Source organism: Lissotriton helveticus, chromosome 9, assembly GCF_964261635.1.
Source record: "Lissotriton helveticus chromosome 9, aLisHel1.1, whole genome shotgun sequence".
Taxonomy (NCBI): Eukaryota; Metazoa; Chordata; class Amphibia; order Caudata; family Salamandridae; genus Lissotriton; species Lissotriton helveticus.
The window spans coordinates 340,926,293-340,949,798 of NC_136070.1; the positions used below are offsets into that span (position 1 = coordinate 340,926,293).

Consider the following 23,506-nt stretch of genomic DNA (forward strand, 5'->3'; position numbering starts at 1 on the left):
TTGCAGCAAGCAAGGAGCTGGATAAGTTCTTGGTTGGTTAAGGGGTAGTCAAAAACAAGAAGGCAATTACTTATAGGGGGTGGAAACAATGAAACAAAAAGTCATTCCTTACACCAACGAAAAAAGGAAACCTGTTTACATACAAGAAAACTCTTTCCATCCATCAGAGAAGTACCTCCTAGTTTAGCCTTCCAGTAAGGTGGTTCAGCATTCATTATACAAAGTTTCACAGACATACTCATGATAATATGAGTTCATGTATACAACATGAGCAGGTTTGGCATGATGGCACTTCCAACTCTACGTATTTCTTGTTCTATGAGAAAGCAAATGGTGATTGAAGCGTGTGTTAAGCACTTATTCAGGTGGCAATCAATAATTGTGAGTAACAATTACCACCTAACTCAGATCTCCTCAGCCAAGAAGGTGGGTCTAAAAATAAAGCTAGCCAGTTGTTCCTAAAACAGAGAAGGTGGATTCAGACAACAGGACGAGGTTCATTCCATGAAGATGTACTCATGCACAAAGGTCTTCCCTTATGTGTCCTCTACACTCCTTTCAACCCACTGTAAAAGTCCTATCCTTAACCACCTGCAGCATGAGTAGCCATTCCCATTCTGCCAACACTACTGTTAGAAATGGCGATTTCCGGTCGGCTAAGGCTTGCGCCAAAGCCAGGCAGAAACCACCACTCTAGTCAGGGCAAGGGAGTTACACGCCAAAGATAACCCCTGCTCACCCTCTAGGCAACGTGACACGAGCAGTAAGGCTTATCCCGGAGGCAATGTAAGTTAAGTATTTGCGCACGCACCCACCAGCAACAACATCCCAGGCCCCCCACAAAAGGAACTCCACACAAGGTAATATATAAAAATAGCCTTTGTATTATACCAAACACATTAGATAATAAACTCACACTTTACAATGTGCCATAGGCACGGGCAGAATTTACAGGCGATTATGTACATGGGACAGGGCCACGTGGGCCACTGTCAGGAATAAGCACTTTTAGAACTAGCACTTTGTAGAATTAGCACTTTGTAGGAATAACACCTAGCACATATAATGACTGTAGCACCAAATAACAAATGTAGCACACAACCAGTAACCACTGGTAAAAGGTAAGTACCACCTACGCAATCTTAAACACCTTAGGCAAATATCACGCAGGGAATCATAAACTCACTAGCATAACCTATACTAGGAAAAACAACCTCCTAAGCATAAAAACTAAGTATGGGTGAATTTTGCGAATTCGCGATTTGCGAATTTGCGTATTTACGAATTCGCAATCCGCAAAATTCGCGAACTTTCATGATTTTTTTTTGTTCGCAAGGGTTTCTGCCAGTTCGCGAGGGTTTTTTACCAGTTCGCAAGCGCGAACTTACTTGTCCGGTCGCAACGGTCGCGACCATGTTGTTTCTACGTCTGGTTCATCACAGCACCCTCTGTTTCACCACTGCCACCCTCTGGTTCACCCACTCTGCCCCACTCGTTGTTGTGCCCTTTCTGCCCTACTCATTTTTGTTCCATTCTGCCCTCTGCCCCACTCGTTGTTGTGCCCTTCTGCCCCTTGCCCCACTCATTTTTGTGCCATTCTGCCCTCTGCCCCACTCGTTGTTGTGCCCTTTCTGCCCTCTACCCCACTCGTTGTTGTGCCCTTCTGCCCTCTGCCCCACTCGTTGTTGTGCCATTCTGCACTCTGCCCCACTCGTTGTTGTGCCATTCTGCCCTCTGCCCCACTCGTGTTGTGCTCTTTCTGCCCTCTGCCACACTCGTTGTTGTGCCCTTCTGCCCCCTGCCCCACTCCTCTTTTATTTTAGAATGGCGCTGGCAAGCTGCCAGCGCCATTCTAAAATAGTTACTAAGTTAGCTTCATCAGGAAGCACTAATAGATCAAATAAAGCAGGTGCTCGAGTTGAAGCTCGAATTCAGTTAAACTCGAGCACCTGCTTCATTTTATCTATTAGTGCTTCCTGTTGAAGCTAACTTAGTAACTATTTTAGAATGGCTCTGGCAGATTGCCGGCACCATTCTAAAATAGTTACAAGCTTGAAGCTTGAACATTTGCCCCCCGGATCCGTTCCGCTCGCGGATTTGCGGATTTTCTGCAAATTCGCGGGAATTCGCGGATTGCGAATTTGCCGAAAATCCGCAAAATCCGCGAACGGAACGGATTTTGCGCCCATGCTTAATAAAAACACATTCAGAGGTATAGGCCAGAATCTTTAAACATGATGCATGAAAACACATTCAGAGGTATAGGCAAGAAGCTTTAAACATGATGCATGAAGACACATTCAGAGGTATAGGCCAGACGCTTTAAACATGATGCATGAAAACACATTCAGAGGTATAGGCAAGAAGCTTTAAACATGATGCATAAAACCGCATTCAGAGGTATAGGCAAGAAGCTTTAAACATGATGCATAAAAACACATTCAGTGTTTTAGGCCAGAAGCTTTAAGCATGATGCATGAAGACACATTCAGAGGTATAGGCCAGAAGCTTTAAACATGATGCATGAAGACACATTCAGAGGTAATCACAAATTGCGCAAAGAAACAGGCCTAAACGGAGAAGCTGCCCTGTTGGACTTGGCCCTTCTGGCAGGTTCACCCCAGAACTTTTTGCTTTTAATTGTGACCTGATGTTAGTGATTTTTGGTTTATGCACACTTTACCACTGTGTCCCAGGGTAAAGTGCGTGCGTGTGGTAAGGTTGGCCTGCCCTCCCATAGGAATGCATGGGGAATGTATGTGTGGGGAGTGCAGGTGCGAGTTTGGTATGTGTGGACTCGTGTGATTAAATGCTGCGCAATGATGTGTGTGGCGTTATTGTGTCTAGTGTGGAAGTGCCACTTCTAGAAGTTGGTGTGCCTGTGCAGTGAATGTGCTGGCTTGTGATTGGCTGGAGCTGGCTGGTGAGCCTGGCTCCAGGAGTCAGGATGGGTTTGCCCCGGTGGTGAATGGGAGATCTGCATGAGTGATGTGAGGGAGGAGTGCACCTGGGACCTGAATAGGGCTGGGCTTTCCGCTCACAATGCTGGCTCCACCCCCTGTGGTGTGTCTGATGTCCCTGACCCATCCTGTGAATAGGCAGAGGGGCTGAGCAAAACAAAGTGCTCAGGAACCAGTTGTATCTGGTTCGCCCCTTGCCTGCACCTTTGTAGACAAAGGATGCTCTGTATAAAAGAGGGGCTGTGACCCCATGAAAATGTTCTTGTTTCCTGACTAGAATCTACCAGGGGCGTGCTGCTGCTGGGGCCCAGGGGAAGGCTTGCCTCCCTGAGCCCTGCCCAGCCCATGGATGCCTGGATACCTGGAATTCCTGCTTAGGGTCATAATGGAAGAGGTCTGCTGCTGGTGGGGCCCAGGAGGGGCCGCCATGGGGGCTGTCTCCTGGCCTGTGTGCTGGCCCCTGGGCCCGGCATTGCCCTCCTGATGCCTTAGGACTATTTTTGCTCTGTCATGGAGGGAGCCTACCCCTCTTTGGTGCAATTATTGTTGGTAGCGCGATGCTGCCCTTTCCCCTGAGGGATTCCCCGGCGTGGGGATCCCCCCCTTGGCTCACTTTTGGCGCGAGTGCCCACCTCGCTTATTTGCCATTTACAGGAGCCTTAACGGGTGCCCACCCCATTTCTACTTTTATTGTATGCCTCGAGGGTGCCTACCCCTCATTATGCCCCCGGGAAAGATGCCGCCGCCGCGGCGAAGCAGGAAGTCAGGCGGCCGGTGCCTGAAGTGGGGGGGACTTCCGCTTGCCGACAGGAAGTCCCGCTCACCGCCCTGGAGTGCGTGTTGTTTTCCACTTCCCCCTGCCTGGGGGAAGCCCTCTCCGCCTTACCGGTCTCCCGTGCCAAGAGGGAGACCAGAGATGCTGCCCGCAGAAAGGAGCCGAGGTGTTGCAGGGCTCCTGTGTCCTGGAGGGAGCCCCGGCAGAAGAGCTCCGCGGTGGCGGCCGACGAAGGCAAGCCCCGGGTCCCAGGAGGGGGCCCTGGTGAAGTAGAATAGGCGGCCGAGGCCGCCCATGGCAGAGCGGGGCTCCTCGGAGTCGAGGGAAGCCCCACCAGAAACGTCCTGCCGCCGCCCAGTGACCCACGAGAGAGCCGGTGAGTTAGACGGCTGTGGGGGGGAAGCTCCGGGCGGCCAAGTGGGGCTGCCGTTGAAGGCCTAGTAAGTTGGTGGTAGTTAGGGCGGCCCGGGTGCAGTGGGCCGCCCCAACGGTTTGTTCATGACTTCCTGAGCCAGATGGCTCCAACAGTGGGGCATATTTCCTTTCAGAGCCCAGTGGGGCTCCAACCCAGGCCCATATTTGTTTAAGATTCCCTGTGAGGGGCTTGGGGGCACAGTTGTTTATTACGAGACCCCAGAGCTGAAGGGGTATTTCGGGTGGTAGAGCGGCCCCGGCAGGCAGCGGGCCGCTCCCCCCAGGATGGCAGCATTTTTGCATCCAGAGCCCACGAGGCTCCCACGAGGCCCCAGTATCCCTTGATCCTAGAGGGCGCCAGCATTTGGGAATATTGTTAGTCAGAGCCTAGAAGGCTCCCATGTTTTGGCGCAGTCTTGGTTGTAAGGGCTAGCGAGATCCCATGCCGCAGTGATCCTTCCCAGCTGCCTAGCAAGTAGTGGGCAGCTGCACCATTTAGGTTTTCCTTTTAGGGACATGTTCTTTTGGACTCAGGAGTGAGTCACACTCCTTCACCCCTACTTGGCCTTCCCCAGCTGCGCAGCACTTAGTGCCAGCTGCAGCTTTTAGGCCCTGTTCTTGTCCCTCAGCTGCCCAGCAAGTAGTGGGCAGCTGCTACGTTTAGGTGTTGGCGCAGTGGCGCAGCCTGGACTTTGATGTGAGTTATGTGCTAGATGTGATTTCTGCGCTAATTGTGATTTATGTGCTTCTTGGGGTGCTAGGAAATGTACTGTGTGCAGTATGTTTTACGCACCCTGTGTCTTACCTACACCGCTGAATGTGTTCTTATGCATCATGTATTACCTACACCGCTGAATGTGTTTTTATGCGTCATGTGTCTTACCTACACCGCTGAATGTGCTCTTATGCATCATGTGTTTTACCTACACCGCTGAATGTGTTTTTATGCGTCATGTGTCTTCCCTACACCGCTGAATGTGTTCTTATGCATCATGTGTTTTACCTACACCGCTAAATGTGTTTTTATGCGTCATGTGTCTTCCCTACACCGCTGAATGTGTTCCTATGCATCATGTGTTTTACCTACACCGCTGAATGTGTTTTTATGCGTCATGTGTTTTCCCTACACCGCTGAATGTGTTCTTATGCATCATGTGTTACCTACACCGCTGAATGTATTTTTATGCATCATGTGTCTTACCTACACCTCTGAATGTGTTTTTATGCATCATGTGCAAAGCTTCTAGCCTATACTTCTGAATGGGTTTTCATGCCTCATGTGTAAAGCTTCTAGCCTATACCTCTGAATGTGTTTTTATCCATCATGTGTGAAGCTCTGCTTGTTCTATGTTCTAAGTGCTAGTTCTACCAAGTGCTTATTCTTGACAGTGGTCCATGTGGCCCTGTCCTATATGTACATAATCCCCTGTAAGTTCTGCCCGTGCCAGTGGCACAGTGTAAATTGTGTGTTACTTATCTAATGTGTTTGGTATAATACAAAGGTTATTTTTATATATCCTTGTGTGGAGTTCCTTTTGTGGGGGGCCGGGGATGTTGTTGCTGGGGGTGTGTGCGCAAATGCTTTACACATTGCCTCCAAGATAAGCCTGACTGCTCGTGCCAAGCTACCAACGGGGTGAGCAGGGGTTATCTTTGGCGGGTGACTTCCTGGTCTTGCCTACCGTGGTGGTTTCTGCCTGGCTTTGGCGCAAGCCTCAGCCAACCAGAAATCCCATTTGTAACATGCCCACTAAGTGCTGGGAAACTGGGGATAGGAATGTGGCATGGGCTCTCAGTAGCCCCGTGAATGAATTGCGCCACGTTGGAGCCCTCTGGCTCGAGAAACAAGAAGCCCCCTGGAGCCTCGTGGGCTCGAAATAACTGTGTGCCCACTGGGGGAGCGGCCCGCTGCCAACCGGGGCCGCTCTACCACCAGAAATGCCCGGGATCGCGGGAGCCTCGTGGGCTCTGAAATACAAATATGCCCCACACGTTGGAGTCCTCCCTCTGGGGACTCGGAAGACAATGGCCACTGGAATCGTTGGCGTCCCGCTCTGGGGACTCGGCAATAATGGTGCGGGGCAACGGGGGAGAGGCCCACTGCCAACCGGGGCCGCTCTACCCTTACCGACACTGCCCCCAAGACAAGCTAGCAACACTGGGGGGGGGGGAGCAGGCACCGGCAATGTGCCCCGACGCCCCCTCTCTTCAAAGTAGCACCGGGGTCCCACTCACCGGGTCTGCCGGACTCCTCAACAAGTAGCACAGGGGCCCCACTCACGGCTGGTTCCTGGCGAGGGCTCCTCCTCTTTGGGCGGCGGTAGCGCTCGGCGGGGCTCTCTCTCCTCATGGGAGCCCCGCCTTCACCAGGCGCCCGCTTCGCCCGCTCTTCACCCGGTCCCCCATCTCGGGACTCAGTGTGGAGCCGCAAGGCTCCGGGTCAACTCCTTTTCCGGGGCTCCCTCCTGGTAATGAGAGCCCCGCAGCATTCGGCGGTAGTCTCTTGGCGGCCCCGGGGCTCTCCACGGCTCACGGGAGCCCGGGCGTCCATCACTCGGCCTGCTTCTCTTTCCGGCCGCATTCTTCCTCCCGCTTCCGTCCTGCTGGCCCCGCCCACAACCAGGCGGCCGCGATTCGCGGCGGCAGGACTCCATCACCGAGGGGTAGGCTCCCTCTATAATTTAAAATGGGCAGCGGGGTGGCACCCGCGATTATAAAACAATTAAGGCCATAATGCAGGGTGGGAGCGCTTCCCCCCGAGGGAAAACGACAGCGCTCTGCCCAGCAACTAGGATAAAGCGCCCACTAGGCGCTGGGGGCCCAGAAATCATAAAAGGCCCCAGAAATGACCCCCACAGCAAGGAGGGTCCCAGCAACAAGCAGGACATCACAGGACAAGGCTTCCAGGGCCAGGAAGAAGGGTCCACAAGAAGTCCATCAGCCATCCAGGGGCTGGGCTGGGCCCAGGGAGGCACACCTTCCCCTGGGCCCCAGCAGCAGCACGCCCCTGGTAGATTCTAGTCAGGAAAACAAGAACATTTAACATGAGGTCACAGCCTCTTTTTATACACAAAATCCCTTTGTCTCTAGGGTGTAGGGTGGGGGCAAAACCAGACGCAGCTGGTTCTAGAGCAATCTGTTGCTCAGCCCCTCTCCCCATTTACTGGCCAGGCTAGGGTCCTCAGTAGCACCACAGGGGGCGGAGCCAGCATTGTGTAGGGAAAGCCCAGCCCTATTCATGTCCCAGGTGCACTCCTCCCTCACATCAATCATGCAGATCTCCCCACTCACCACCAGGGCAGACCCATCCTGACTCCTGGAGCCAAGCACACCAGCCAGCTCCAGCCAATCACAAGCCAGACAGTCAATGCACAGACAGGCCAACTTCTAGAAGTGGCACTTCCACACTAGACACATGAACGCCGCACACATCATCGCGCAGCATTCAATCTCACGAGTTTGCACATACCAAACTCGACCTTGCACTCCTCACACATCAGGAATTACCATGGACACACACATTCCGCATGCATTCCTATGGGAGGGCAGGCCAATCTCACACACGCACTCAGAGAGCGCATGCACTTTATACACTGCGCCACAGTGCTAAAGTGCGCAAAGACCAGACATCACTATAATGATGTAACATTAAAATGCAAAAAGTTCAGGAGTGAACCTGCCAGAAGGGCCACGTCCAACAACTCCCCATACCAAAATTAGGCAGGCTGGCTCACAGTGTCCCGCAAGACCCTATACAATCTCCTAGTCTAGTATTCAAACTTTTCTGTGCACTTCTTTTACGTTGTTAAAACCATCACCCTCTGTGCCCCTGGCTCTCCACTTAACCCACAAGCTCAGCATCATCTCACCTAAACTAAAAACACCAGCACTGAGTCAAGATTCAAGTTTATGGAATGCTGTCATCATACTGAGCTGCCCCAAATCAGGTACAGAATATGACACCTTCCCGAGCACCTTTCAAAGAACCCATCAAACATCACCTATGTCAGCAGGAGGAATATCCTGGTCGTAACTCCCTTCAGCCTCAAGGTTGGATACATATGCTCACAAAACACCATGAACACACCTTGGATTATAATGCATACCCTTTGTAATTAGCTTGCAAGGTATCATTAGCAACCATCTCGCCAAAATACTGGCTTCTGCTATCATACACTGCTTAGCTTCAATATAACACAAAAAAGGATTTCTGATTCCGAACTACAACAGCCTTTTTCTGAATTGTGGGGATAGGGTAATGATATAAAGTCTGCCACCTTGTGCATACAAAACAAAGTAGTGATTGTTGTGGTTGACGGCGTATGGAATGCGAGGACTCCAAGCAAAATATGAGTAGAAAAGCCCAAGACCTGGGAATTGGTCACTTTCATATGGCAGATCAGTGTCTAACATTATCAAGTATTCATATGCTTAGATTGCTCATGTGCAGGACTGGTTGCAAATTCAGGATGTGGAACTGGGCAACCACCCAAGGTGGACTGAAACCCGGAGTGGGCGTGGGGCGTGCAGCTTACACTCAAGGGCTTCCCATCTCTCACAGGAGTAGGCTGAGTCTGTTATGAGAACAAGCACTTCTAAGGTGTGGACTTAGTGTCCTGACTCTTGTAATGGAGAAGGTGTGATTCCATGTTTTTGTTGAATTTGGAAGCAGAAGACAACCCTGAAGATTGGACTGAAGAACATAGTGTAAAGGCTATGGGTTATTACTGTTTCAGCTGTAAATTGTGAGGCAATATACAGAATATATACCTCGCCTGTTCAGTAATCAACAATCTTATGATTATGTACCTGACGACAAACCCTCCCCTTCTTGTCATTTTCTCTCGCCATTAGAAGTCTCCTGGAGGTGGTACCATAATTTAAGAGACAACTTTCTAATCATGCTATACCATCTCAAGTTCTCATGCTGAGGTCTTATGTGACAGCCTCTGTCCGCTCTGAAAAAGAGAAGGTTGTAAGTAGAGGGATAAAAACAGTTATGATGTTTGAAGGGAAGTTTGACTCTATAGACAAACTGGAGATATCTGTGTGAGTTGGACAAATCAGTATATGGCGATAAGCCTTTTGGAGGCCAACGCCTCCAAGTATATTCTCTTTGTGCATATATGAAGTAACTCACTGTATTGTTCCTTTTCTGAAATTGTGGCATCTATGGTCCAGCTCTAGCTTCAATCCCCACTTTCTCGACTAGAAAAAGTATGGATTAGAATCCTGTACTCTGTTGTGCGGCAAGAAAAATTGCCATAACTTGTTTGTACAACAGGTGCTGAACAGTTTCACTTAGCACCTTCCAGCAAACTTGACTTCTGGCCATGGTAACAACAATGTACTCCACTTTGGAGGAAATGCAATGCATTCTATTTTATACATGTTTCCACTAATGTCATAAGCCTGGCACCCTGCTGTACCTTTTGGAAATATTGAAGGCATCCTGCTACCGGTGTATGGTCCAGATGGCCAGATGCCTTACTCCAGCAGTGTCCGGTCTGCTGGGTATGCTTTCCTGTTTTTGTCAGGCGAGTCTTTGTCTGGCGACAGGAGTGCCCTTGTTCTGAACTCCTGTCCTTCCTATATGGTCATTTTAATGACCTGTTGACTGGAATTAAGCCCTACAAAACACGGGTGAACTTTGCTGGATCGCCCCTTAAAATGGCTTGGCATATTTAAGTATTTTACATGCCTTCTTAATAATTTCATCCAGCCTAGGCCAACATACCATCTTTCCTGACAATGGAAGATGTAATAGTCTGCTTTTACGGCTGAATCTGTTCTCTACTCTATTACCCATATATTCTGCCATCTGTTGACTGCTACTTTACTTGTCGAAACCCTAAATGAATCTATTGCCTCAGCGATATCCGTTGTCTGTTTTTCCATCATCTTTAGGATTTCAATGCAGTCTTCCCTTTCCTCTGTTGTTTTGTACAATGACCGGAAACCCTTCAATAACGCTCTTGCGGCATAGGCAGAATTAATACTGGTTTGAAACAAGTTTGACCCAGCCTATACTTTTCGAATTTCAAAGTAAACTTTCTTCTCCAATGTATCTCTGCACAATATGTTTGTTTCCACAGATGATTTGCCTCCCAGTTCAAGTAGCCTAGACCCAACCAGGATAACCAGCACCTCTTATTCCACCAGGTCTCCTTTTAACATAAACTCATAAAAATGCTTCTTACAAATCATAAAATTATTGTGCCACCTTACTTTTTTAAGGAACTATGCACCTGCAATGGAAAGTAGAGGAAGCAGGCTGGTCAAATTTAGTGAAATGGTCAACACTGTTCGCTGCCTCTTATTTGGACTCAAGAATGAAGAGATTGGTCCTGAAACCGGCTAAGGTGTCTTGAAATTTCTTCTTCAAAACATAAGTGATCGTCCTGACCCGTGCAGAAACGATCGCTCCCCCACGCTCCCTGGTCTCCCTGGTCACCTGGTATCGTAACGCTCTGCTCTCACTGCTTGCATCCTATTAGTGCCTGATTGTAACGTAGCGCTCTGCTCTCATTGCCTGTAATTTATCATTGCTTGTAATTTTTCAGTGCCTGATTATAGTGTAGCGCTATACTTGAAGAGGCCACATAGCGTGTACTTTGATTGTGATCTGTGCCTACCTTAAGTCGTACCGCTTCACTGCAAAGTCCGCATTGCCTTTTAATTAAATTAGTACCTGATTGTGCCGGTGCCTCTACCAACATCATAGCGATATTGCATCTTGCGCCCCAATCTCGTCCTGTTTCGCTTTGTTTTGCTGCCATCTTGTTGTTGTGCCTCCCAGCCCGTCCCTCAACCCCGCTCCCGCCTCCCAGCTGCCCCTCCCTCCCACTGATAGAAAAGGTCGGACCCGTAGCCTCCAGCGCTGGGATCGTCCTGACCCGTGCAGAAACGATTGCTCCCCTACGATCCCTGGTCTCCCTGGTCACCTGGTATCGTAACGCTCTGCTCTCACTGCTTGCATCCTATTAGTGCCTGATTGTAACATAGCGCTCTGCTCTCATTGCCTGTAATTTATCATTGCTTGTAATTTTTCAGTGCCTGATTATAGTGTAGCGCTATACTTGAAGAGGCCACATAGCGTGTACTTTGATTGTGATCTGTGCCTGCCTTAAGTCGTACCGCTTCACTGCAAAGTCCGCATTGCCTTTTAATTAAATTAGTACCTGATTGTGCCGGTGCCTCTACCCACATCATAGCGATATTGCATCTTGCGCCCCAATCTCGTCCTGTTTTGCTTTGTTTTGCTGCCATCTTGTTGTTGTGCCTCCCAGCCCATCCCTCAACCCCGCTCCCGCCTCCCAGCTGCCCCTCGGTCTGCCCCCCACTCTCCACTTATGTCAGATGCATTTGCGCGCAGCGTTCACGCGCATCGGACGCGCCCCATGCGCGCTGAAGGCGTGCCAAAGGTAAGCCCGTCTACGTCCGTCCGCGTCTGGACCGCACCCAGCGCCACACCCCCTGGCCCCCACAAAATCCACTTCGCCCGCATAACATACGACGCCGCAACCCTCTCAGCCCTTAACCCCGGCCGCCCACCAAACTGCTACCAAGCCGCCCCAGGACACACCCATGGACCCTTCACCTGCCACTCCTGCAAATTCGACTGCATCAGGACCCACACCAAATCCACAAACTCCAAACAGACCTCCGACACTAACCACCTAAAGTGCATCCTGGTCAACACCCGCTCGGTCCACAGACACGCCATTGAACTCTGGAACCTACTCGACACTACATCGCCGGACGTCGCCTTCCTTACAGAAACCTGGATGAATGCCTCATCAGCTGCCGACATCGCCATAGCCATCCCGGACGGCTACAAGATCATCCGAAAGGACCGCACCAACCAAACAGGAGGAGGCATCGCCATCGTCCATAAGAACACCGTCCGCATCACGACCAGTTCCGACGATAACCTCGCTACCGCCGAACACCTTCACTTCCAGATCCACACCGACCCCAAGACCACACTCAGAGGCACCCTCATCTACAGACCACCAGGACCCCGCACACAATTCAGCGAAGACATCACTGACTTCATCAGCCCACACGCCCTCCCCTCCGAGGACTACATTCTACTGGGAGACCACAACTTCCACCTGGAAAAGAAAAACGACAGCAACACCACCACCCTTCTGGACAACCTGGCCAACCTCGGACTCGAACAACTTGTCAATACCCCCACCCACTATGCCGGACACACGCTCGACCCAATATTCACCTCCGCAAGCACATTTCCTTCAATCACACCACAGCTCTTCACTGGACGGACCACAGCTGCGTTCACTTCAACTACAAAAAGACCACGACCCACAACCCCCCACAACCTATTCCCCGAAAGAAACTGGAACAAAATTACTACCGACCAGCTCTTCACATCGCTTCACCAAAACCCTCCTGCCAAATCATCGGACCCAAACCAAACAGCCACCAACCTCACACAATGGATCACCCACAGCGCTGACGAACTAGCACCCTTGAAAAACAATCAAATCAAGCAAGGTAGCAAAAAAGCCCCCTGGTTCAACGATGACCTTAAGAAATAGAAGAAGCTCTGTCGTACCCTCGAGAAAGCCTGGAGAAAAAACCCAACCACTGACAACCTGGCCACCTTCAAGAACGCCACCCGCAAACACCACCAACTGATCCGATCCACCAAGAAATCAGCATTCAAGGATCGCCTTGACAACAACGCCCAAAACAGCAAGGAACTATTCAACATCGTCCAAGAATTTACCAACCCCACCGCCGACACCAACGACATCACTCCCTCACAAGACCTCTGCGACTCCCTAGCCTCATTCTTCCACAACAAAATCGCCGACATACATAACAGCTTTGGAATCCAGTCCGAAGACCAGTCCACTCCACCCACCTCCGAACCAAAACCGCCCTCTAACAACCTTTGCGCCTGGAATCCAATCACCACTGAAGACACCATCCGACTGATGAACTCCATCCACTCGGGATCGCCAACCGACCCATGTCCCCACCACATTTTCAACAAAGCAGACTCCATTATCGTACCGCATCTCCGTGACGTCATCAACTGCTCCCTCAACTCAGCTACCTTCCCGGAAAGCTGGAAACATGCCGAACTCAGCGCCCTTCTGAAGAAACCCACAGCAGACCCCACTGAACTTAAGAACTACCGCCCCATCTCGCTCCTCCCATTCCCTGCCAAAGTCATTGAGAAAGCCGTCAACAGTCAGCTCGCCGCCTTCCTCGAATCCAACAAATCCCTCGACCCCTCACAGTCCGGCTTCCGAGCCAAACACAGCACCGAAACCGCCCTCATCGCAGCAACAGACGACATTCGAACTCTACTGGACAATGGAGAAACAGCTGCCCTCATCCTACTTGACCTCTCCGCAGCCTTCGACACAGTCTGTCATAGCACCCTTATACAACGCCTCAGCAACGTCGGAATACAAGGAAAAGCACTGGACTGGATCATCTCGTTCCTCGTCGGAAGAACCCAGAGAGTCCGCCTCCCCCCTTTTAGATCAGAGGCCACCGAAGTCATCTGGGGCGTACCACAAGGATCATCACTCAGTCCCACCCTCTTCAACATATACATGAGTCCCCTCGCCTCCATCGCACGCCAACACAACCTCAACATCATCTCCTACGCAGACGACACCCAGCTGATCCTCTCCCTCACCAAAGACCCAAACTCCGCCAAAACCAACTTACACGAAGGAATGACAGAAGTAGCCGAGTGGATGAAGAACAGCCATTTAAAACTGAACTCGGACAAAAGAGAAGTCCTCATCCTAGGTTCATCCCCCGCTGCCTGGGACGACTCATGGTGGCCACCGGCCCTGGGAACCGCACCCATACCTACGGACCACGCACGTAACCTGGGCTTCATCCTGGACTCCTCCCTCTCGGTGACCAGACAAGTCAACGCCGTCTCGTCATCATGCATCAACATCTTACGCATGCTCAAAAAAATCTTCCGCTGGATCCCCACCGAAACAAGAAAGACGGTCACCCACGCACTGGTCACAAGCCGACTGGATTACGGAAACACCCTTTACGTCGGAACCACAGCCAAACTACAGAAAAAACTCCAACGCATCCAAAACGCCTCAGCCAGACTCATACTAGACATCCCCCGTCAAGCTCACATTTCCGGTCACCTGAAAGACCTCCACTGGCTCCCCGTCAACAAGAGAATAACGTTCCGTCTCCTCACCCACGCACACAAAGCCCTCTACGACCTAGGACCCGAATGCTTCAACACGCGACTGTCCTTTTACACCCCCACCCGCCAACCTCGATCGTCCAATCAAGCCCTCGCCGCAATTCCACGCATCCATGGATCCACCATGGGGGGAAAGATCCTTCTCCTACTTAGCGGCCAAAACCTGGATCTCTCTCCCCACCCACCTCCGCCTTACACAGAACCACCTCTCCTTCAGAAAGCAACTAAAAACTTGGATATTCGATAAGTAAAGTACCCCCCCCCTCCCCAAGCACCTTGAGACCCTCTGGGTGAGTAGTGCGCTATACAAATTTTTGAACTTGAACTTGAACTAAGTCTTTCGTGTCTGGCTCTGAGCTTCTGCTTTCCTTCTCTCCAGATGATGCACTAGAAGGCTCTTCAGGCAATAATGTGGGACAAGGCGTCAACCCTGTGATATCATTAAGGGTATGTGATGCCACTTCTGCTACCATTGGCATTGTGGTAATTTGAAGTAAATACTCTCTATTATATTTCTCTGTCATGCAATGCTAATGGATAAAAGGAAGCATTGCAAGGAAACTATAAATTAAGGTCTACAAATAGGGATTCTCTTGTTACGGAACTCAATAAATGTCATCCCCTTCCTATCCCTCAGAAAGGTGCTGAATATATTTATTTTCAAAAGATTCTTCACACTGAGTAGTGAACTCACTCCGATCCTTTAAATCTAATTTACACACAGAAATGGCTGGATTTACAATTGAAAGTTATTCATAAATGATTTGATTGCAGCTGTAAATCCCTTCACCATGCACGATTTTACGACGATCGCATAATATTTTTTTTTCTGGGAAGTTTGATAACATACAGACTGGAGTTTGTAGGCATTCTCAAACTCCCCTCCGACCCCTTCCCTGGAAATAATGAGATACTTACTCCTGTTATTGGCGTGTATAGATTTATTTCCAGGGTGGAAGACTGACGGCACACACAAAACGTGAGGGAGCGTGGGTCAAATGGTTTGTTAAAAGGGGTGAAAAAAATTGCACCATTGAACGAAAGTGCTGGTGCTTCACGAGGTATAATTGTACACTGAACATAGCTCCGCTTTGTGGAAATGCTGCCGTCAAATCTGAACAAGCATTTACAATGCAACGGTTTCGCCTCTGGAGAAGTTAGAGCTATTGGCATTGTAAATGACAAAATTTGTATGTATGTGTTGGTTTTGAAAACAGATAAATAAATGGCATTGTCATTTACATTGCCAATAGCTTAATCTCTCGCAAATGTGAGAACTATTGTTGTACCCTACGGACGAGCTCAGCAGACAGCAATTACTACCACCCACACACACACCCAGAGCCAGCCACACACACCCAGAGCCAGCCACACACACAACCAGAGCAGTCACATACACACACCCACTGGAGCAGTCACACACACACACACACACACTAGAGCAGTCACACACACACACACACACTGGAGCAGTCACATACACACACACACACACACTCTGGAGCAGTCACATACACACACACACACACACACCCAGGAGCAGTCACACACACACACACACTCTGGAGCAGTCACATACACACACACTCTGGAGCAGTCACATACACACACCCTGGAGCAGTCACACACACACACACCCAGGAGCAGTCACACACACACACACACACTGGAGCAGTCGCATGCACGCACACACTGGAGCAGTCACACACGCACACACACACTGGAGCAGTCACACACACACACACTCTGGAGCAGTCACATGCACGCACACACTGGAGCAGTCACACACGCACACACTCGGGATCCCTCATGTGTAGACAGCGGGTGAGAACATTGGTGTTTTCAAATATAGAAGAACGGGCAAAATGGAAGACGTTACTAAGGTCTAGTGCTTATAGAAATAGTAGAAGTGCTATATAATAAACATGAAAGTCGTGTGGTCACACAGCGGAGAAGGTGGACTGTGTGCATCGATGGGCTGGCGCTACCAGTACAGGATGAGCTACAGGACAAATTGCAGGCACCTAGTAAAGCGCACATCTAGAGAAGAACTTTAAATGAGTTTGTGACTTAGGGCGGATACTAAAAGGGAACGCGCGCCCGAGGGAAAATTCATGTGAGACGAGTACTTACACAGTGTTTATTTTACAAACGTTTTTCTCTAGATTACCAGTTTACCACCCTCTTTTCACGTCTTTTCTTAAACAGTGCGAAGCACCTAAACGTACAAATCTTGATAAAAGGCTAGCATGCAGGGGCCATATTACTCAGTCATGCTCGAGGGGCCCCTGCATCGCCTTAAGTGACATCCTCGACTTGTCAAATAAATCCGGTGGATGAAACGCTCACTGCGACATCTTCGCGCAACCTGCAGCCCACAGACTTAAATCACAGCGAGACTGTCAGTCTATCATTCTTCTTCCAAAAGTGGACATGATCGTTCACTTCAGTAACAGCAACACTTTTGACATGCAGTGCTACGAAACTCCAGTTTTGTATTTCCAAACGCTACCCTACATTTTCTTAAAGCTTCACTAGGCGCCTGCACCGTAGAACACTGTTCATCCGCTTTTAAAAAATAAATAAAATTCTTTACAACTACTCCCTCAATACGGCATGTGCCCCACGTCACGTGCACTGCGCGGGAATCGCCGTCACCCAATAATTGTTTAAGGGGCAAGGCTTTACTCAATTTTACTCGAAAAGCAGGGATGGATAACGAAGGGAAAGTCCCACCATGTTACCTCTTTTCAGATGTTTTAATGTTTCCTCAATGTTATTTTCTTTGCCGTATTTATCATGGTAGACTCGTGATTGGCCTCAAGGCAGGTATCAAATGGCCTCCGACTTTAAAAAGTCGCCTGTACTCTGGATTCGGCTGGTACTGCAATCATCTGGGGGGCAATTGTCCCTAGCCTTTCACTAACGCCGCCTCTGGGAAGTGGAGCAGGCGCCATGGTCTTCTAGGCACCCCAGGTACAAAGTGTTCATGCTGTGTTTCGTTTAATCAGGGTCGATAGCTTCCGGCTGCTAATCACAATAGTCAGCCTCCCAGAAGTGTTGAGCGCCCCCTACAGCCGTCAAGAGTAGCTGCAACCACCCGGGAGACTTAACCTGCTGCTGTGGCCACCAAGTGACCCCGCCCTCACCCCCCATATGTGGCACATTCCGTCAGTCCTGGTTGTGAAGCCCTTGGAATGCTGAGGCCTACAAGTCCACTTGACCTAGAAATAGCCCCAAGAACAACAAGTCCAGGGGAATAAAGCACAGCACCTGAATGGTGAGAGACAGAAGAGAGCATGCATGACTGGCAGCAGGGGCGCGCTCGGCATCACACACCAGATCACCACAAACTATCACCACGTACAGGCGGCCGGAGTAAGGTCAAAAAAGCCATATGTAAAGAGCAGGCACGCAGAGATCAGAACCCTGCGAACGGACACACCTAAGGACAGACACGTTTACCCCGTACACACAAATAGTATTATAGGAGCTATAACGTGCACACGCAGCGCTACAAAATAGGGAATTACTATTAAATGAGGAGGCACTGCAGAGGGGGCAGCAGGCGTGGTGGGGGTTAAGCACACCCGCACGAGGCTGAGGACAGCGGTCAGAGGTGAAAAGGCACCCAGGGTTGAGGAAGGGCACGGGTGCGAGGTCCAAGAGTGAAGGGTGAAGAGAGAGTGGGTAGGCCACGTTAGTGAGACAGAGGACAGGCAGGGTGGACACGTTAGTGAGACAGAGGACAGGCAGGGTGGACACGTTAGTGAGACAGAGGACAGGCAGGGTGGACACGTTCGTGAGACAGCAGGACAGGCAGGGTGGACACGTTAGTGAGACAGAAGGACAGGCAGGGTGGACACGTTAGTGAGACAGCAGGACAGTGGGGTGGACACGTTAGTGAGAAAGCAGGACAGGCAGGGTGGACATTGGGGTGGACACGTTAGTGAGACAACAGGACAGGCAGGGTGGACACGTTCGGGGGACAGCAGGACAGGCAGGGTGGACACGTTAGTGAGACAGAAGGACAGGCAGGGTGGACAAGTTAGTGACATAGCAGGATAGGCAGGGTGGACACGGTAGTGAGACAGCAGGACAGGCAGGGTGGACAGTGGGGTGGACAAGTTCGTGAGACAGCAGGACAGGCAGGGTGGACACGTTAGTGAGACAGCAGGACAGTGAGGTGAGACAGGACAGGCAGGGTGGACAGTGGGGTGGACACGTTGAGATAGCAGGATAGGCAGGGTGGAAACGTTCGTGAGACAGCAGGAAAGGCAGGGTGGACACGTTGGTGAGACAGGACAGGCAGGGTGGACAGTGGGGTGGACACGTTCGTGAGACAGCAGGACAGGCAGGGTGGACACGTTAGTGATACAGAAGGACAGGCAGGGTGGAGTGAAAGATGACACGCGAGAGCACCAGAGCGAAGTCGGGCCGGGCCTCACCTGTGCTGTAGAGCGCTCCGGGAGGGTAGCAGAGCGGGTAGAGCGGCTGCGGCTGCAGGACGGGGGCTCTGGGGAGCCAGCTCTCCTCCCAGCCCCAGCGGGCAGGACTGGCCCTGGCTGGCGGCGCAGGCGGGTCCGCTCTGCCCCGCAGGGCCTCGATGGTGAAGGATTTCCCAGGCTGGGGGGCTTTGGCCTGCAGTTGATGGGTCCAGGGTGACATCGGCTGCGAGAAGGCTTTGGTCGGAGGCTGCAGGGCCCAGGGCGGCAGCTGCTGAGCCATCATCATCATCCTCGGGGTGTCCAGGCTGAAGGGAGTGCGTGAGTGTGTGCACTTCTGTGGTTCACGGCAGATCTGAAGAGGCAGAGGGCTCAGCTCGACCTTTTATGCAGGACCCGCCGCCCTCTACAAACAGCCCCGCTGGGGTGCCAATGGCCCCACTCAGGCCATGCTGGGCGCGCTGCCGCCGAGAACCACCAGAGGGCGCGCTGAGCACCACTGAGCGGGCCTGGGACTAAACTTTACACCCTTCACACCTCCGTCCCTGTCCTGATTAACACCCCGTCCATATCCCAAAACAGAGCAGCACTGAAACCAACGCACAACAACGCCACTCAGATCGCAACTCGAGGGTTGACACAACATCTAAAACTATCACGACAGGCACGAGTCATGGCGCTGGGGCAAAATCACAACTCACCGCGGACCCGCGTTCGAGCACTGAGGAAAAAACACAACTTCACGACCACCCCGATAAAAACAGACGAGTCACCACAGACCCTAGTCCTGACCTTCGTACTCGACTACAATCACTCTAGTCCGCATCCTTTGCACTGGGACACAACGTAGTTAAATCCTGGCCTTAGCACTAATGTAAACCCACAACTCACCAGGAACTCCAGGCCTGGCACTCATAAACAACCACAACACGCTCCGCGGTGAACCCCACAATGCTGGAGGGAGGCACACGGACAGCGTGAGGGGGCGGGAACGGGGAAAGGCACACGGATAGGGGGGGGGGGGGCGGGAAGGTTTCCTCCGTTGGAGGGGGGTGCGGGAAAGCACTCACCTGGACTTTCTCCGGCGGCGGAATGACGAAAAGCAACCTCGCCAAAAACAAAAATAAACCCCGCCCACGGCCGCGATGACGACATCGCAGAGGCGGAGAGCAAAAAAATCTCGGGAACGCCCACGAATCTGGTCCGGCCATGACGGACAGATCTCTGTTCCAATGGCTAGCCTCCATTTATGGAGCTAGCCAATGGAACAGAGGGCGGGACTAAGCCCTACACTGTAGGGACATAAGATTTCTCCTGGGCGGAGCTAGGAGCTCCGACGCCAGGCGAAACCTAAAAAGGAATTCACTAAAGTTTTCCAGGATTATGATAGTAAAACTCCCACTGGTTTCCAGGTATATCAAGAAAACATTGGTGGATTCCAGAAAGCTGTAAATCTGCAATCTGTGAATAGGGCCCGTAGATGGGTTAAAATAAACAAGCCAGACAGAAAGGAACACGCGCCATTCTTATTTACAAAAGGTATTGTAGCAAGGGATGAGAGAAGCTGTTAAGTTCAGGAGCTAGCAATCACGATATACTTTCAAAACTTTGGGAGATTTACAAAGAGCGAAGCTTCCAAAACAAACATAAGCATTAGCACAGCTAACAGGTCTCGCCTTTGAGACCTATGGGCGTTATCAATGATTTGTATCCATTCTGTACAACATCCCCATACTGTGCAGGGGATAAATAAAAAATAAAAAAGCATATCGCGTCATTTAGTAGACAAGCACACCACGCATGCACACACCAACAAAATAAGGGGCCGTTTTTTTTCTTTTTTTTTCGGAAAGCCAGTGGTGGCGAAGAATCATGGGCAGGGGCATGGAAGCAACACAGGGGCAAGGTGAGCAGGGGAAGCAACATGAGGAAGGGGTGTCATAAGCACAGAGGTGCTGGTTCTTACTGAAGCAACACAGGGGTCTGGAAGCAATACAGTGGGTGCGGTGGGGGGGGGAAACACAGAGGGAGTGGGGAAAGCAATCGTAAGAGAGGGCGAGCAAGTTGGGGTGCAGAGGACGGGGATAAAAGCAAACGGACGTGAGAAAGAGCATTTGGAGCTGAGCTGGGGTAGAAGCAATTGGTCAAGAAAGCAAGGTAAATGAGGGAGCATACGAGGGCAAGTGCATCACAGAGGGGCAGAGGAGAAGCATACAGACAAGAGAGAACAACACAGAGAGGGAAAAAGAAGGAGACGTTAAGGAGACAGCTGCAGTGGCGTATCAAGGGGGGCAGGGAGTTGGCCCACTCTTACCTGAAAGGTGTTGTGGGGCGGCGGCCGCCCACATCGCTAGACCTACCCCACCGCTCTTACATAGAGTGCAGGGACCGCCCTGGGCAGAAAAGGGCTCTAGCTACGCAACTGGACAGCTGGAAAACACATGCACTCTTGTAGAGTCTTAAACAAAAAGAAAAACGTAATGCCTGAAAAAGTCAGAAGTGTAAGGACACAATAAGGTGTCTTGGCTACAGGGGAAGAACAAACACTAGAAGAGGAAGTAAAGCCCAAACACGTAAACAAATAAGAAGCAAGCAGATGAGTGACAAAGAAGCTAACAAATGGTAAGTTACGAGGGCTCTAAGCCCATTGTACGGTAACAATACGTCTCACAACAGACAGCACATATGATGTCTAGTAGGCAATATGTGAAAACAAGGGTCAGTACTAAAGCCCTGAGTAGCAGTGGGAAATAGTTGCGACTGCTACTCAGGGGTGCTCAGAGCAATATGAAGACTGCATGGTCTATTAGACATACATCCTACAACAATACTCCCGCACAAGCCCACTGCCAAAACACAAAATATCTCAGCAGTCCAGCCTTGCTACACCTGCCACCCTGCACCTTGTGTGCTTGTAGTTAATGAAATGCAAAGAACCATTCTTTTCCTGTATCACACACACCTCTTTCTGGATAAATCCAACGGCTCTCACCTTACCTGTAAGACTGTGATCCATATCTGTTCAACAGCGGTATTGTAACACAGCCGAACTTTGAGTCTTCCAAAATCCCTTTCATCCCCTGATAAAGTAATCGTATCTGGAAAGGGAAAGCGCATGTTAAAGGTCTGGGTAAGTCTCAGCCTTGAGTGTGGACAAGGTTCTTTTGTTCCCAGGTTGGCATGTACTCTACGGTTTACGAACACTGTAAATTAACAAGGAAGGACTCTGGAAAAATACAAGTTTGTCTTCCTAAATGTCTCTGGGTGGGATTGTGAGGTAGTTCCGCGTGACGCCCTAAGCCACATCTTAAAAATAAGGCACATTATTTCTCTTGTTCATTATTATGCTTTTTATTGTCCTCCTTTTCTCTCTCTTAGAAACAGAAAATGCAAAACTGAACAGAAGGGGCAATAAAATATACGAATGGCAAAAAGGAGAAGCAAAACGATAAGACCAAGGAAGAGAAAGCAAAACAGGGTAGACTGTGAAAAGGACATGGATTGGAAATTCAAAAAAGCGATGAATTAAAAGGGAAAAGCAAGCATAAAGCAAAACAATAAAAGGGTGGCCATCTTGGAGTGGAGTCCATCCCCTCTTTCCACCTTTGAGGTCAATAACGTTGAGCCCTCAGGGTAGCTAACAGTAACATGGTAGTTCCCACTTGAAAAAGCCTATCCAGGTTTAGAGAGAATTTTGCTCTCTCTACGACATAACTCCAGACACAGCTAAGTCACTTATATAATGCTTAAACAGAAGAACCAAAGCAGCAGACCAGGTCATGCACAACAATTCATTAGTTTCACAGTTAGTGGTGGTGCAAACACTTCTGACACCCGCTGCCGTAGGGTACTTAATTTACAAAAACTTTGAAACAGAAGACGAAGGTGCACTCTTAGAAAAGTCAGTATTCGGAGTCGCTTTGTTTTGTATAAATTCTTCTTTATTTTGAATTTCGTTCAAACATCAAAGGCACAGCCAACGCGTTTCGTTCCACTTTTTGCCTTGTTGGAACTTCGTCAGGGCAATAGAAAATAAGCTTGCAAATTCAAAGCAGTTACATTCAGACTGCCGCATAGATCCACGTATTGCACTGTATAGGCCGAAAGTACGTTCTCATACGTAAGAATAACGTTAGTCAGTCCGTGGTTCCTGGGGAAATCTTCGTCCTGCCCAAATAGTATGGGGAACCCGGTTGAAAAAAGTGCCAGCCTCCGTTCGTTATTACAGCTGATACCGTTCTCCCAAGATGATAACACAGACCGGATGCTTGAGACCAGTTATGTGAACCCGTTTTTCACTAGATGACAGCTTGTATTTATGTTGCAAGCGTCGAGGTTCCCCGGAGTTAGGTCAGCAACCAAATGTTTATCAGTCGTTCAAAAAGCCTCTTTAGTGCAGCATGCCGAACCTGTGATAGGGTGTCGGCTCCCAGACCTTCGGCGTATATAATGCTACCTTTCCTTTGTATACCCAGGGCTGGGCTGTATTGGTAATTTACTAACAATAAACAAGATAAATCTTGGCCTATGGAGTCATGCGGATCGAGAAAGTAAGAGACAAGCAAGTCCACAGAGTCTGTGCATGTTGTGGCTCTTGCCGATTTGACTGGCTCTAATTAAATTTGACAAGAAGTGGGGGATTGTGGCGCTTATGAGGCATGTACATTTGGGACCTGAAACGTGA

General features: G+C 50.1%; 1 protein-coding gene across 2 annotated transcripts in view; it reads right to left on the minus strand.

Moving 5' to 3' along the window:
* Positions 1–23,506, minus strand: part of TC2N (tandem C2 domains, nuclear) — a 255,478-nt gene that overhangs the window by 70,495 nt on the left and 161,477 nt on the right. For both annotated transcript variants that reach the window (XM_078660065.1, XM_078660066.1), the window contains exon 7: positions 21,820–21,920. In XM_078660065.1, the coding sequence (XP_078516191.1) occupies positions 21,820–21,920 (101 nt within the window). The remainder of the gene's footprint in view (positions 1–21,819; positions 21,921–23,506) is intronic.